Below are 14316 nucleotides of genomic sequence, written 5' to 3' on the forward strand. Positions count from 1 at the left end.
CACGCGTTGTTTGGGTTTGGCGCTGCAAGTTTGAATCTACAAAACGGAATCATTTACGCCTGTTATGAAAATAAAGCGGTGATAAGAGCTGATATGGTCGAATGTTTCCAACGAGCGGCAATGGACGTTCGCACGATTTGTGCCAACCACCCGTGACAACAGTGTTAGACTACGTTCGATGGGAAATGGTCGTGTCAACGGACAGCTCAGCCAAGCTTGGGGACTCCATACAGGCAAGCAATTTTCTAGAAACTATTTAGAACACAAAATATGGCTTTGCATCGCTTACAACAGCAAGACGGTTTGTAGCAATCTTAATCTATGCTTGAAAGTCTTGAACGCATGCGGAGTATCTGGACCGCGCTAATTGCTTCAGCACCCACGCGTGCCATGCCTCCAAACTTCGTCGTGTATGTTGAGTAAAGTGTCGTCGGTTTGTGTCAATGCATCCGTTATCCATTAGTGACCCTTGATGGTATCCTTACATGTACCCATTTTGTAGCTCAATAAGGAACGGCGTTGCTTCACGATCGGCGTTTGATGCGTCCTGTTTGCTGGCAGGTCGACATATGAAGAGCCCCGTGTCTCCGAGTCCGACACCACACTTTTCACTGTTTCTAGAGAGTGCAGAATGGCATCGATCAAACTGCGGGTATCCTTTAAATGCGCTTCGAGTTAGCAGTCTGTCAATCACTTGGCCACATCAATTTTAAGTGTACACATTCATTCACTTTCATCTTTCCGTTCTCTGCAGGATTACGAAGTGTTCAACTTCCTCGGGAAGGGCGGATTCGCTGAGGTGTACCGCGCCAGGTCGAGACTAAACGGACTCGAAGTAGCGATAAAAATGGTGAGTTTAAGTGATGTTCCGGCTGTCATTATCATTTTCAATAATCGCTGATCACCGTCTTTTCTTCTTGTGTGTGCGTGTGTGTGTGTGTGTGTCACCGAGCCAGTGAACACCAGTACACCCGGATAATTTTGTGATCGTAGTCTGCACAATGGCTTTGAGTGCTTTTTGATTATCAACAGCAGCACAATTTACAACCACTGCAGAACAAAGGCATATGTCCCTGATGATATATCCGAGTACTCCTGCCCTGTGCCAACTGAACTTGCGCTCTGCCTGTAACTTTCTAACCCTGGTAGCTGTACTGCTTCTCTAATAGAACACTGGCCACCTGTTGTATGAATTACATAGCTTGCCCAACTTTACATCTTTTAGCACGTGCTGGTGGGCCAGTTGGTTATACATGATTACAAAGAAGGCGCCAAATAAAACAACAGACGAAGGATGGAGACACAAGACAACCACGTAGGCGCACTAACAACTGATTGTTTTATTTCTTGACCTAGGAATATATAGCTGCTGTCAAGGATCAAAACAACAAGAAACAGGGCGTCATCTGCGTTGCACAAGGAAACCACAGTACAGAATAACTTCTAAGTGTCGCTCCCAAGATACCCCAGTTCCTAGTTCCTTTGTCGAAAGAGAAACTGAGGCTTCACTGATACAATCATCACCACGCTTCTTGATCTCAAGCGCTTCCAATAGCTCCCTTGTCAGTTGATCATCAGCTCTGTTCAAAACACAGGTTCTATCAAAATCTGGAATGCACTTGTGAGCCTTACAATGCGCACTTATATGACCGGAGAGCTGGTTTTTCATCTTATATTGATGCTCATGCAATCTGTCATTCAGACATCTGCCCGTTTGGCCTACATATGATGAACCACACGACAAGGGAAACGAATAAACTTCTTTACACATCCGACATGTTTCTGCCCATGTTTTTTTTGTGCACCTGTTTATTTTCCCGATGTCCTGCGTTAACCTTGGCACACATCAAACCAAGACATTTCGGAGCAGAAAATAAAACCCGAACACCAGCTCGTTTACCTACTTTTTTCAGATTGTGAGATATGCCGTGAACATATGGAATGATAGCACACCTGGTTTCAGAAGGGCCTGCTCGACCCTGGTTTACAAGGTTAGGCTGCTTGAGCTGTCTGAGCATTTTTGGAGTTTTGAACTTTTGAACTTGGAACGCCTTTTGGACTTTTGAACTTGGCCTTCGAAAACTAAGCACAGCATCGTGCTGAAAAAAATGAACCCACCCGGAAGCTTGTGCGCCTTTTTCGAGCCTGGTACTCTTGTTGCAACGGCTACAACAACAGAGTGGAGTCTGGCGATCATGCAGCTTTCCACTCTTTTATGAACAACTTCTCCGGAAAGTGTAGACAAATATGTCCAACTAGTGTGTGAAACCTGAAACAACTAGAAAATAACCTGCAATGTACTGCCATCTGTGAAAAAAATCCAGAAACAGCCATTCTTTGAGCGGCCAGTGATTTGCCAGCCACTCTGAGTTTGGCCTTGGTCGCCGCGACCGGTGGATTGTCGGCTGTGGAAGCGAATGGGCTAACTAAGCAGTCTGTTCATAAACTCAGGGCTCTTGGTGCATGCATGGTCAAGCATTATCATATAAAGTTTAGATGGCAGCCTTGATGGCAACTTAATTCCTGTGTGTGCCTTCGCAACCAAATAAGAAATGTGTGCCATCTGCGGCAATGGCAGAGCGCAAGAAAGTGCTTTTTCTCAAGTTCAAATTGCTGCGGCAGATGGTGCCACTATTGCATAAAATATGTTACAATGAAACATATTCATATTTAATCCGATAACAGGACCCAGATGCTGCATCTATAAATTGTACCCAACAATAATTATTGCAGAATGACATGTTTAAACAACATTTTATTGCAAGCGATTGTCTTTAGCTGGAAAAGTCTGGCTGTGTTAGTGACACAGCTTGCTGTCCACTGTTATGTTCACTCTGTATGAAATAAATTTTATCACATTTCTGCTTCAATTTCATGCATGATCATGTACAGTCAACATTGGAAAGTATCTGAAAATTATTTTTTTAATATTTGAACATTCAAATAGTGACTATGTTATTCCAGGACCTAATCAAACAGTGACTATTCTATTCGAGGACTAAATTGAATAGGACAATATCCAATGCATTATTTGAAAGTTTCAAACATTTGCACATCCCTAAAATGAAGTAGCTAAATATCCTGTTATTCTTTTGCAAGGTGGATAAAAGTGTTCTCAGGCGCACTGGTGTGAGCAGCACCAGAGTTCAGCAAGAAGTTGCCATCCATTCCAGGCTGAAACACCCGGCTGTTGTTGAGGTGAGATGCAAAGACACTACACACCGCACTGTGTGTAAGCACTTAACTCCTTCATGTGCATGTGTTTATTAAAAAAAGGAAACTGAATATTATTGTTTTTTGATGGTGAAAGATACTAAGGGAACTACACTGAGGTTGTCAAACATGTAGCCGTCCTGCTGGGACAGCTACATGGACCTCAACTTCTCCATAGAACTCTCTTGCTGGCAGGTCCCCACCTCCACAGAAAAGAAATCATATCTTGAATAAGTTAAGTAAGCCCACATGCAGGTGAGGGAATATTTATTTATTACGAAGTGAAGAAAAAAAGTTCATGTTGTGCAAGATGAAGTTTACATTTCTTTGTGAATGAGTTGCGGCAAAAATCTGGTAGGTCTACTGGGTCCTCCGCTGTGTGTAGAGTTTGGCAGAGTACAGAATGTCCACACAGTGGTATGGTACCATATTTACTTGTGAAAGACCCTCAGAAATTTTGCAATTTTTGTGAAATTTTGACAGGGTATGGGTGTATAGTTACATTCTGGCACCACATAATATGTCATGACTGCTATGCAGAACATGCAACCATTGATTGCTCAATGGGAAAACTTATACTTATGATTCTCTATTGCCATCCCTGAACTCAAGCTTACTAAATTTGCATCAAGCTTACTACAGCATTCCCACGTGCAATTGCACATAAAGGAAATTTCTTTTGGTGAAACTTTGTTTCCAGGAGCCACAGTTGGGCTTGGAGACTTTGCACGAATAAATATTGTACTTACAATGGCACAGTAGCAGGAAGTGTCCGGTAACAATGACACCAAGGCAACGTATACTCTTGCAATTTTGTTTCAGCTGTACAATTACTTCGAGGACCGCCAGTACGTGTATCTTGTGGTGGAGTACTGCCCAGGTGGAGAGCTACAGAGCTACCTGAAGTCACGCAAAGGCCCTCTCAGCGAACCCGAGGCCTGTCATGTATTGGCCCAGGTGGTCTCGGGCCTCCTCTACCTTCACTCTCACAACATCCTTCACCGAGATTTGAGCCTCTCCAACCTCCTTCTCACTCAGAACCTTGATGTGGTAAGACTGAGAGAAGCATCAACCTGCCTGCTGGAAATTTTTTGGAGTGACTGCCTCAGTGATGGAAATCAGGGTATTTGATGTAACTAGGACAAAACATTAAACATTGTAGAGGGACGTGACCACTGGAGTCTTCAGATATTCATTATAGCATTGCAGTGCACTTCATTGACTAATTAAGGTCAAGTGTGCACATATTTAGGCATTTTGTCTAGGGCATAAATTGTAATTGAAAGTGTTGTATTGCATGTTAGGAAATGCTCATTGCAGTCGTTTTTATGAAGTTGCCTTTTATGCTGTCTATTATTTTGTAGACTTTGAAGAAAGCTTGTGAAGCATGCAAATAAAAATAACATGACTGTGAATTTGTGGGCTCCAAATGTAGCGTTATTCAAGCGTGCTCTCAAATTATAAAGCTTGATTCTAGTTACATGAAAGACACTGCACAGAAAAACATGGAGCAGCCAGTTTGTCAGGTGCCAGTGCTCAGTACTGCAAATGTATGTTTGCAGTAGAAATGATGTAAGAGTACTGCTTATGTATGTTATCAAATTTGACCTTGCAGACATGACTACAGTAATATTCTCATTGCCCTATTAGTTCAATACTTTGTCGATTATGCTTCAAAGAGCTGTCTTTAAGCTGATAGGTTCACATTCACACTCTTGACAGCTTTCCTGGAAAGCAGCATAATTTAACACTAACGAGATGGCACAAGAAGGGAACAGGACAACTAGGTCAATGTTACAAGTGTGCTGTGACCTGCATTTGTACAGGGCTTCTGGCATCAGCGTAAACCTGAAATTTTAAGGGAATTTGCCAGCTCTGAAAAATACAGGGAAAAAAAGCAAGGAATCTAACCCCTCCCCCCCCCCCCCCCTCCCTCCTGTTTTGAATCATGGAAATTTGCCCCTACAGTGGTATGGTGAAGTTAGTGGTACGGCAAAGCTGGTGGTGCTTAGCGGAATAAAATACCCCACTCAATCTACAAATAATGATGTCTTTTGTTGGTTTTGTGAGTGTGAGCCTGGTCGGGCCGTTTGAATATCGTGAAGCACATTATTCAATTAAATCTGCTACTGCATCCTACGTGATTTACAGCTGACTCGTAGCTCCTGTTGATAATTATGGGCTGGCATAATAACTTGGCAAGCTATAAATCATTTTTACTTGTTACCTGATCCTTCAGTATCATATGCCAGGGAATTTTCACAGAAACAGCCATAGAAAACGTGGATGAATCAGGAAACTCGAAAATGCCAACGTAGTAGACACCTGTTTCATTCTTGCTACATTTAAAAGGATATTTAGCACTTACCACTGCTTGGTTATTACTAAAATGTTAAATTTTGCAAAAAGTTTTTTTTTTTCTCATCCTTTAATGAAACACTGATAAAAGGGTGGGAAGGGGGAAGTCAGCAATTCACCATTGCGTAAGTGAGCTGCTGTACAGATGTGGACTGGCCTCACTACCTGTACCCAAATAGTAAGTCCAAGTTAACTGGGCAAACAACAATGCCAAGTGCTTTGTTGGACAATGTGAACCAAAGGGCAACCTTGTTGCAGAATTTGATTGGTAGCTAAGCAGCTGTAAGTGCTAGAGTTCTTAAATTTTGTAGAATAATAACGTAGGTCACTGCACGTCTAGAGTGCTGAAAGTAGAGACGCATTCAAGCTGCATTTTCATTTTTCAAATGGTGGTGGGAACAAAACCTTATCACGTCAATTCTGTAAGTGGATAGCATAAGTGCTCCAGCAGAGCATTTCGCACACAGGTCAGTGCAGGCAACCTATGGTTTTTTTCTGTCCTTGTGGCTACCTGGTTTGTTATTATGTGTGCAATCATGACACAGTGACATAATGTAACTTCCACACTGTAGTGCATGTCATTGCTTGCTGCTCTTATGTTTCTGTGGTGAAACTGCTAGATTAACTTGTTAATCCAATGAGTTTTCCAAGAACTTACTGTACTAGTTGTGTATTAATGTGAACTTTTGGTATTCCCACTTTGGTCTTCCTCAGAAAATCGGTGACTTTGGGCTGGCCACCCAGTTGAAGAATCCTTGGGAACGGCACACTACTCTCTGTGGCACGCCAAACTTCATGTCGCCGTAAGTGACAGACCGCAAAACTTATTGTGCTACTAGCACTGCAGAAGACTGAACCTTTGTCTTTGTGTCTTTCTTCTAATTTTGCTGTGTTTGCTATCAATTAAACCTTGACATAACAAATTGCTACGTGCAAAAAGACAATGTTCAATATATATATATAACATTTCGTTGACCACACTTTATTTCATTGAGTGTTCCACTGCTATAATGAAACTGATAATGCAGTGCTGATGTGACAGTGACTGTTCCAAACCAAATTTTTATCAGACACAGCTTAGTACATGCGAACTACCAGTAGCATGTCAAAATGCTTACAAGAGATTAACTAATGCAATCATCTAAATGTTTGGATCAAGAAGTGCAAAAAAAACGTCTCGCCATGTGCCCGCACCATTGGCAGGATCTCGAGCAAAGGCTAAGCCTTTTGTGGCATGAAACTGTCTCTAAACAAAGAATGGATGAGGCATCATGCTGCCTGTCAGTGGAAGCAGTTTCCAGCGCCGATTATTGTTCGTATTACAGTGAATGAAGGACATAAAATTTTGCTATGAATGTAACTTTGTTATCAAGTGCCTATGTCATGTCCGCTGCAGGGAAAAGGCCTCTCACAGCCACTCCCGATGACTTGCGCCAACCTTCTCCATCTGATGTCTGGAGATTTCTTGCTAATCATCACACCACCTAATTCTATGCCATCCTTGATTGTGTTTCCATTCCCTTAGCATCTATTGTGTTACACTAGTAGATGACCCGTTATCTGCTCTAGAACATTAATGTTGCGTGCCCGACTTCGTTTCTTCCTCTTAATCTTAACTAGAATATCAGCTGCACTCGTTTGCTCTCTAATACATACTGCCCTCCTCCTGCATATTAACATTACATATTGCGTTCCATTGCTCATTGTGTGGGCGTCCTTAGATTCTCAAATTTCCTTAGAAACCTGTTAGCACTGGTAGGTTGCATTGATTAAACAGTACTTATTTTTTAAGGATAACAGTAAGCTGCCATTCATGGCTTAGTAGTAGTTCTATACCAATATTCAGACCCTTAGATAAGCCCTTGTATAGGCTTTTTGACTGCGCCCTTGAACATCCATGTGATGCTCAATGGATGGATGGATGGATGCAAAACTTTAATAAGGTCCTGAGGCTCAATGGATGGATGGATGGATGCAAAACTTTAATAAGGTCCTGAGGTACGCGACTCAGCGCGCTGCAGGCCGCTCCCACGTTGGGACAGTCAGGCCTTGCCCGACCGCCGCATCGTGGGCCCTCTGGACAGCCCATAGTTGCGCCCCGATGCCGGGGCGAAACTGTGATGGGCTGTCCAGAAGCATGCTCAATGAAATATTCATTTAATTTGGTGTGAATAAGCCTTGTTTTTAATGAAACGTACGTCAGGCAAACTGCACACAGCCGACTTCCGTTAATTCGACCCTGACCGAATCAACGAAACTGATGTATTCATCTGGCGGGTCAAATTAAACAAGATGCAGAAAAACGCCAGAACACATCACTGGTTCATATTGGCAGTACTTGCCCGATTCCACAACGCCCCCGAATCGAATGCGCGCTCACTTTCTGTGTGTATACAAAGTGGAAAATTAATGTAGAAATGCCCTTAAATCTCCTATACAAAGTATAAATCTAACGTAAACCTGTTTTCCAAGCAAGAAAAATTGGCAAGGGTCTAATATGTGTTGCACAATAGCGTCCCGTTTTTAAAGTCAGCTTCGCCTCAATACAGCAGTGCTATGCGGTAAAGCATAGGAACGCCGTGTACACGGTTTTAGTTCCGTAACCAATTGCACCGCGATCGCGGAAGCAATTCGCAGACCAATTTTCATGGCAGAAAAAAAAATTAAAGAGGAAAAGTGCGCATTAGAATCGCGTAAGTACAACAGTCAGACATAGGAAGCTACCGTTATTACTTGAAAATCTTTCTAGGGCAGGCCAACAATAAGCGTTTTTGCCAGGAGGTGGTGTGTTTTCTATGCATTCACTGTTCCCTAAGCTCTGCCGAGGCATATTCTGCTAGTAAATGGCTCACTATTGGGGTCACTATTGGGATCAGGCATGTACATTCTGACTGGTCAAGTTCTAATTATCTGCAAAGGCCAATCTTAAGATTGAAATAACAAAAGTTCCAGCCCATAAAAATGCACGGGCACTGACCAGGACCTTTGGCCGGGATCTCATATTAACCGGAGTCGATTAACCGAAATCTAAGACATCTTACTTTGTTTAGAAATGAGAAAGTATTCGGTATTCGATTCAGTATTCAGAGGTCATTTTTCTTTAATATCCGTGTATGATTTGATTCGGGAACTTCACTATTGGAACATCTCTAGTTCAAATGAATTGATGTTTGGCTACATCTTGGCCATGTCAGTGCACAAGGAGCTTGTATGTGTTCCTCCTCTCTGGCTTTAACCGACATTCTCTCTGCCTGCCGACAGTGAGGTGGCAGCCCAGAGTCCACACGGCTTGGAGGCAGATGTGTGGAGCCTGGGCGTGATGCTGCACACGTTCCTGCTGGGTCGAGCCCCGCCCCACAACTGGGCAGCCTGTTCCCTCGAGCTGCCCAGCGCCTTGTCCCCAGCAGCAAGGCACCTGCTCTGCCAGCTCCTGCAGAGGAACCCTCAGCGCAGGATACCCCTGCGATGTACGTGATGCACAACTGCCGAGTCAGGAAGGACACAAAGTGCCATCTTACACTCTTTTTTTGCGCAAGGCCTTACCGGTTATTTGACTGCTGCTAAGGTTGGTCTGATAGAAATATAGTACAATTCTGTCATGACACTGCCCCACAGTGAGTGGAAGAAAGCGCAACAGCAGCCAAGGTGCAGGAATACAGTCAAAGCTTGTTAAAATCAAGCCACATCTGACAAAAAAAATGCCTAGATTTTATCATATATTTATTATGGGCACATGTTTGTCACATGCTTGGGACTGAAGTTTTGACTCCATTTATGATACAGATAGATTCTTTGAGAGGAGTTAGGTAGCTTGTAAACATTAACAAATCTTTGATATTGAATAACCTATTTTGGTTTATCTGCCATCATGCCTTGCAGGCACGATGGCATCCTCAAACTCGGCAAGGCTGCGAGCTAGTTTCTTTATCAGGCCCCACGTCTCTGTAAACACCCTCATGACATCATTGGTTTGTGTTTACTCACAAACCAATGACGCTTTATGTCATCTCAATCAATGGGCAGACCATTTCATGTGAGAACCCACAGATTTCTTGGTGTAATTATTGACCGAGGCCTCTGTAGGAGCCCGCACGTGGCCTACATGAAACGGCGCCTGACAGCAACTTCCCAGTTGTTTAAATACTTGACAGGAGAGACGTGGGGGATGTCAGTAGACGCAATGCTGAAACTCTACAGAGCTCTCTTTCTCGGTTTTTTAATATATAGTCTAACTGTACTGAACAACACCTGCAAGACAAATATTCGTGTTCTGCAGGCAGCACAAGCTCAAGCACTCAGAGTTTGCCTTGGTTTGCCCAGATGCACGTCAACAGAGACAACTATTGCGATTGCTCGGGACCATCCAATGCGAACTCACATCAGACATTTTGCACGTGCCCCCTATCACCACCTTGCAACACTACCTTCAGACAGGCACCAAGCATCATTCTCTAAAACTATCGTCAAGTACAACTACAAACTTCCCTCGGCCTTCACCGCTGCATCTAAACCATCGATACTCCCTTGGTGTCTTGTCAGCCCCACAGTCCATCAGCGTATCAGGAATCGGGAAAAAGTCTGAGCTGTCATCGCCTGTGCTGAAACAACTGTCTCTGCTTTTTCTGCACGAGAGGTACGCGGACAGTGCATATATTTATACTGATGGTTCCACAAACATCCAGTGTTCGTCCGGTGCTGTGGTCGTCCCAGCAAGAGGTATTACCATCAGCTTTAGGACTGACCACCCAACGACATCGACGTCTGCGGAGCTAGCTGCTCTTCGCGCTGCACTTTGTTTCGTAAATCGGGAGCCACCTCGACAATGGTCAATTTTCAGTGACTCAAAGGCAGCCCTACAATCTGTGCTATCAGTCGCGGGCCATTCGAACAGCTTGTGCTCGATATTAGATGCCTACTCCATACATCACATGAGAAAGGACATCACGTGACATTTCAGTGGCTGCCAAGTCACTGCGGCGTCATAGGAAATGAAAGCCGCTCGTACAGCTCTTGAAGACACACATGAAGAGGCTATACCACTTTCACGGTCCGACGCAGCCAGCAGACTTCGAGTGCTTGCACGGGAGATCACGCTCTCTCTATGGCGCGCACCAAGAAGCCAGGCCAACCGGAGCAATCATCAATACGACCTGCCCTCCTTGATGTACCTCTGTATGCCAACTGGACTCCGCCGAACTGAGGCCACCCTGCTTTATCGCTTATGGCTAGGGGTGGCCTTCACGAAATCTTACTCATTTCGCATTGGAATGGCTGACAATGCTCTCTGCAATGCCTGTCTTTGCGAGGAGATGCTGGAACACATTCTGTGCGATTGTCCTGAATATAATGTTCAGAGACAGTCCCTGGCGTCCGTTCTAGCGCACCTTGACAATAGACCATTGTCAGTTGCAACTATTTTCACATATCGCCGACAGAAGACATCGCAGCTGAAGGCGACGAAGGGACTACTTCAGTTTATGAAGGAGACGGGCTTGGAAAAGCGGCTGTGACAGTGATGTCACGTACCACAAACGAGTGACAGACTGTAACTAACGATGTGTGTGCCATGTTACGTGCTCTCTATCTCTTCTCCCCATCTTTCATCCCCTCATCCCGCTCCCATGTGTAGGGTAGCAAACCGGTTAAGCTAAACTGGTTAACCTCCCTGCCTTTCCTTCTCCACTTTTTCCTTCCTTCCTCATGACGGTCAACACAGTAGCCACATTTGATACTGAAGGGCCATCATCCACATCATCATGGATGACGACGACGTGGAAGATCTAGAAGCTATGGGAGCAGGAAACACATCATGGCAACAATGTTCTGATGTCACTATCAGCGGTAACTGCAGTCCAGAAAAGGTCAATGCACCGTAATTTCACTGTCTTTGGTCAGTGTGCAAGACGTTTCACCGATTCCACGCTTCTGCAAGCAAAAAAGTCATGTAAATACTACGCACTAACCGTTTTGCATGCATTAAGTGACTGTGGCTTAAACAGTCCTGCCACCATTGAAGATTAGGTTCAATGGCGGCAGGACGGGGGATTCATCATCACTGTATTTAAACCAGAATTACTTATTAAGCGGTTACATGTTAATGAGGTTTTGCTGTAGTAGGCAATAATAACAAATAGTAAGCAGCAACAGAAGGCTACAAATTCCAAACTACACACGAAAGCCACCCTAAATGCACAGAACACAGTTCACAACAGCTGACATATGTACGGTTGAAAAACATTCTTTAACCGTAACACGTCATTTTGATGGCGGGCATTGGTAGTCGACATAGCACAGGACATCGTTGACTGCCTGCTAGTAGATGGTAGGCTTCATGGTATGCGCCTCCGCAGTGCACGACTAAGTTGTGGGTGACGAGTCAGGTCATCAGGCTCTGTTGCTGCTGATGACCGTGCTGTCACGGTGCTGGAGCTGCAGGTCAGCATGTGGACGTCTTGCTGGTGCACAGCCTGTAGAAATTCGCACTCGGCACAGGCCACGACTCCTTCAAGACGTCCCCAGAGCACAACTGAGGAGCTGAGTCTTCACCTTTCCAGCACCACGTCAGCTTTCTTTCACGCCAGCTCAGCAGCCTCTTCTTTTTCTCACTTTCTTGCTTCTGTTGTCATGCCTCCCATAACCTTTGCCTTTTCCATTTTGTTGCTCTTTTCCTCGTGTGACACATATCATCTTCTTTTCCCCTTTTCTGGGTTTATTCTTCATGCCATGCATCACTCCTTTTCTTTCTTCTTAATAACCCATGCTTATTACGCATACTAGGTATCGGAATAATGTCTTTCTTTCTTTTGCAGCTATAAAGTTGTTTATGTATCCTGAAAAGCCACATAGATTAAAGGCCAACTACAATGAAATTCGGCTTTGGCTAAACTGGTAATAAATGGGTAGTACATACTATACTAAAGCAATTTTGGCAAAGCCGGTAATTGTCTAATTTTCTTATAAGCTGCCATTTAATCACTTAAGCACCTAAGCAGATGATGCGTGCACCCGGCAGTCAGCGTAAGTCCTAGCACATAACCTTTGAGATTTTGTAGTACGCGACGGGCAGCTGCAGGTGGTGCCTTATCTCAGAGGTCACACCAACGAGTCACGAGGTCCAAGTTACGTGTCACTTCTGCCAAATGGTTAACAGAAGCGTTCTTATTTTTACACACACACCGCCGCCGCTACCACCACCACCTACACCACCACAGACGAGGATAAGAAGGCAATGGGATGCTTTTGTTTTTGGAATGTTCTAGTGGCAGAGGTGCCAATAGTTTAATTAGCGCTGCAAAGAAAATATTCCGCTGTACATCGCTTTTGTAGCCCTCATTTAAGTCGGTGAATGCCTTGTGTCTTCCGCTAAAATCTTCCCGAATACAGAAGTTGTTCTGCCAAAAAACGTAAAAGGCTTAAAACGGTGAAAGTGTATGTTAGTTTCATTAATGATGTGTCAGAAATAAGAAACATGGGCACCAAAAGCGTCCCATAGTTAGAAAATTCCATTGAGGCGCTCGTTACACCCTGCCAATTGACTTCACGTTATTACCTTACAAACAAACTTTGGGGCAAAAATAAATTTTATCTTGTCTAGCCGAAGGCACTTTGTTGACACACACACACATGTGTACGCACGCACACACACACAGTTCCAGTATCAAACAAGCCTTTCGCACTCGTTTTTCAAAGGTAAAACTTTTTATAGAGGCTGCTCTGTATCTACACTATATGAATGTAAGCCTTTTATGTGGTCCTACATTTTGTTGCAGTTGGCCTTTAAGAGAGAGCTATGAGAAATATTTTTGTCCTTTGTCTACATTTTTATGCTACGAGCTTGGGTTTATGTTTGTTGCTCTTGGTGTAAAGAGCATTATCATACAATGTTGTATGTTTAAGTTCTCTTTTGCAATAATACACCCAGTGTTATAATGTTCATCTACCTTTTTTCTTTCCCTTCTAGCCATTCCAGAGCAGGCATTCATGCTACAACCTGGCCAACCTCTGCGGCCGCTTTCTTCTAAAGTGGAGCCACCCAAGAAGCCACTGAGCACAGCAGGCCTTCGGCCAGCCCGTCTTTGGGCACGGAACATGCGAGTGAGGATTGCTCTCTCTCTCTCGATCTCTCAATTTTATCTTATAGTTGTATATTTCCTGTGGCTTAATATCAGTGCTGCTTTGGATTGCATAAAAACAAACCCTCAATAAAGTAGCATGACATTGACTATATTCTTCTTAATAGCAGTACAATATATATTTTTAAAGTCCAAATTACGTTAACTTTAAGTGTTATGTTTGTGCAATTACCTGCGAAAATTTCAAATTACTCGACATCTGATGCGTGCAACACTTTAGGTGAAGTATTCAAGAAAGGTTTCTGGGCTCTTAAAAGGCATCCCTTTAGTCCCTGCTTAGAGAGTGCATTTTTTTAAAGGGCCCCTCACCAGGCCCCATATCAAATTTTGGTTATATGCTGGAAGTTGTTGCATCTCCTCTAGGGAGCATTCTGCCGCAAAAATTTTTCAAGTCGGCTCGTTAATAGCCGAGATAGAAATATTTCAGTGCTGCGAACCCATGATTGCAGCAGGCGGGCTCCACTGCATAGTGAGACTCCCTCTCCACTTGCCCCGTCTAGCCTCCGCAAGCGAAATTCCTTCCCTGCATTCTCCCATACCGGACCTCGAGGATCGCATGACGCATGCGTCACAGGCCCCGTCTTTTTCCCTCGCTTCTTTTTTTTTCGGCGCT

At 43.9% G+C, this 14316-nt stretch overlaps 1 protein-coding gene across 1 annotated transcript in view; it reads left to right on the forward strand.

The window, feature by feature from the left end:
* Positions 1–14316, forward strand: part of SAK (Sak kinase) — a 26216-nt gene continuing 11900 nt past the window's right edge. The window contains exons 1-7 of the mRNA XM_050183304.2: positions 1–233; positions 755–850; positions 3100–3198; positions 4036–4263; positions 6286–6374; positions 8833–9038; positions 13532–13665. Of these exons, the coding sequence (XP_050039261.1) occupies positions 102–233; positions 755–850; positions 3100–3198; positions 4036–4263; positions 6286–6374; positions 8833–9038; positions 13532–13665 (984 nt within the window). The 5' untranslated portion in view covers positions 1–101. The remainder of the gene's footprint in view (positions 234–754; positions 851–3099; positions 3199–4035; positions 4264–6285; positions 6375–8832; positions 9039–13531; positions 13666–14316) is intronic.

This window comes from Dermacentor andersoni, chromosome 4 (genome assembly GCF_023375885.2).
Source record: "Dermacentor andersoni chromosome 4, qqDerAnde1_hic_scaffold, whole genome shotgun sequence".
In the NCBI taxonomy this organism is placed as follows: Eukaryota; Metazoa; Arthropoda; class Arachnida; order Ixodida; family Ixodidae; genus Dermacentor; species Dermacentor andersoni.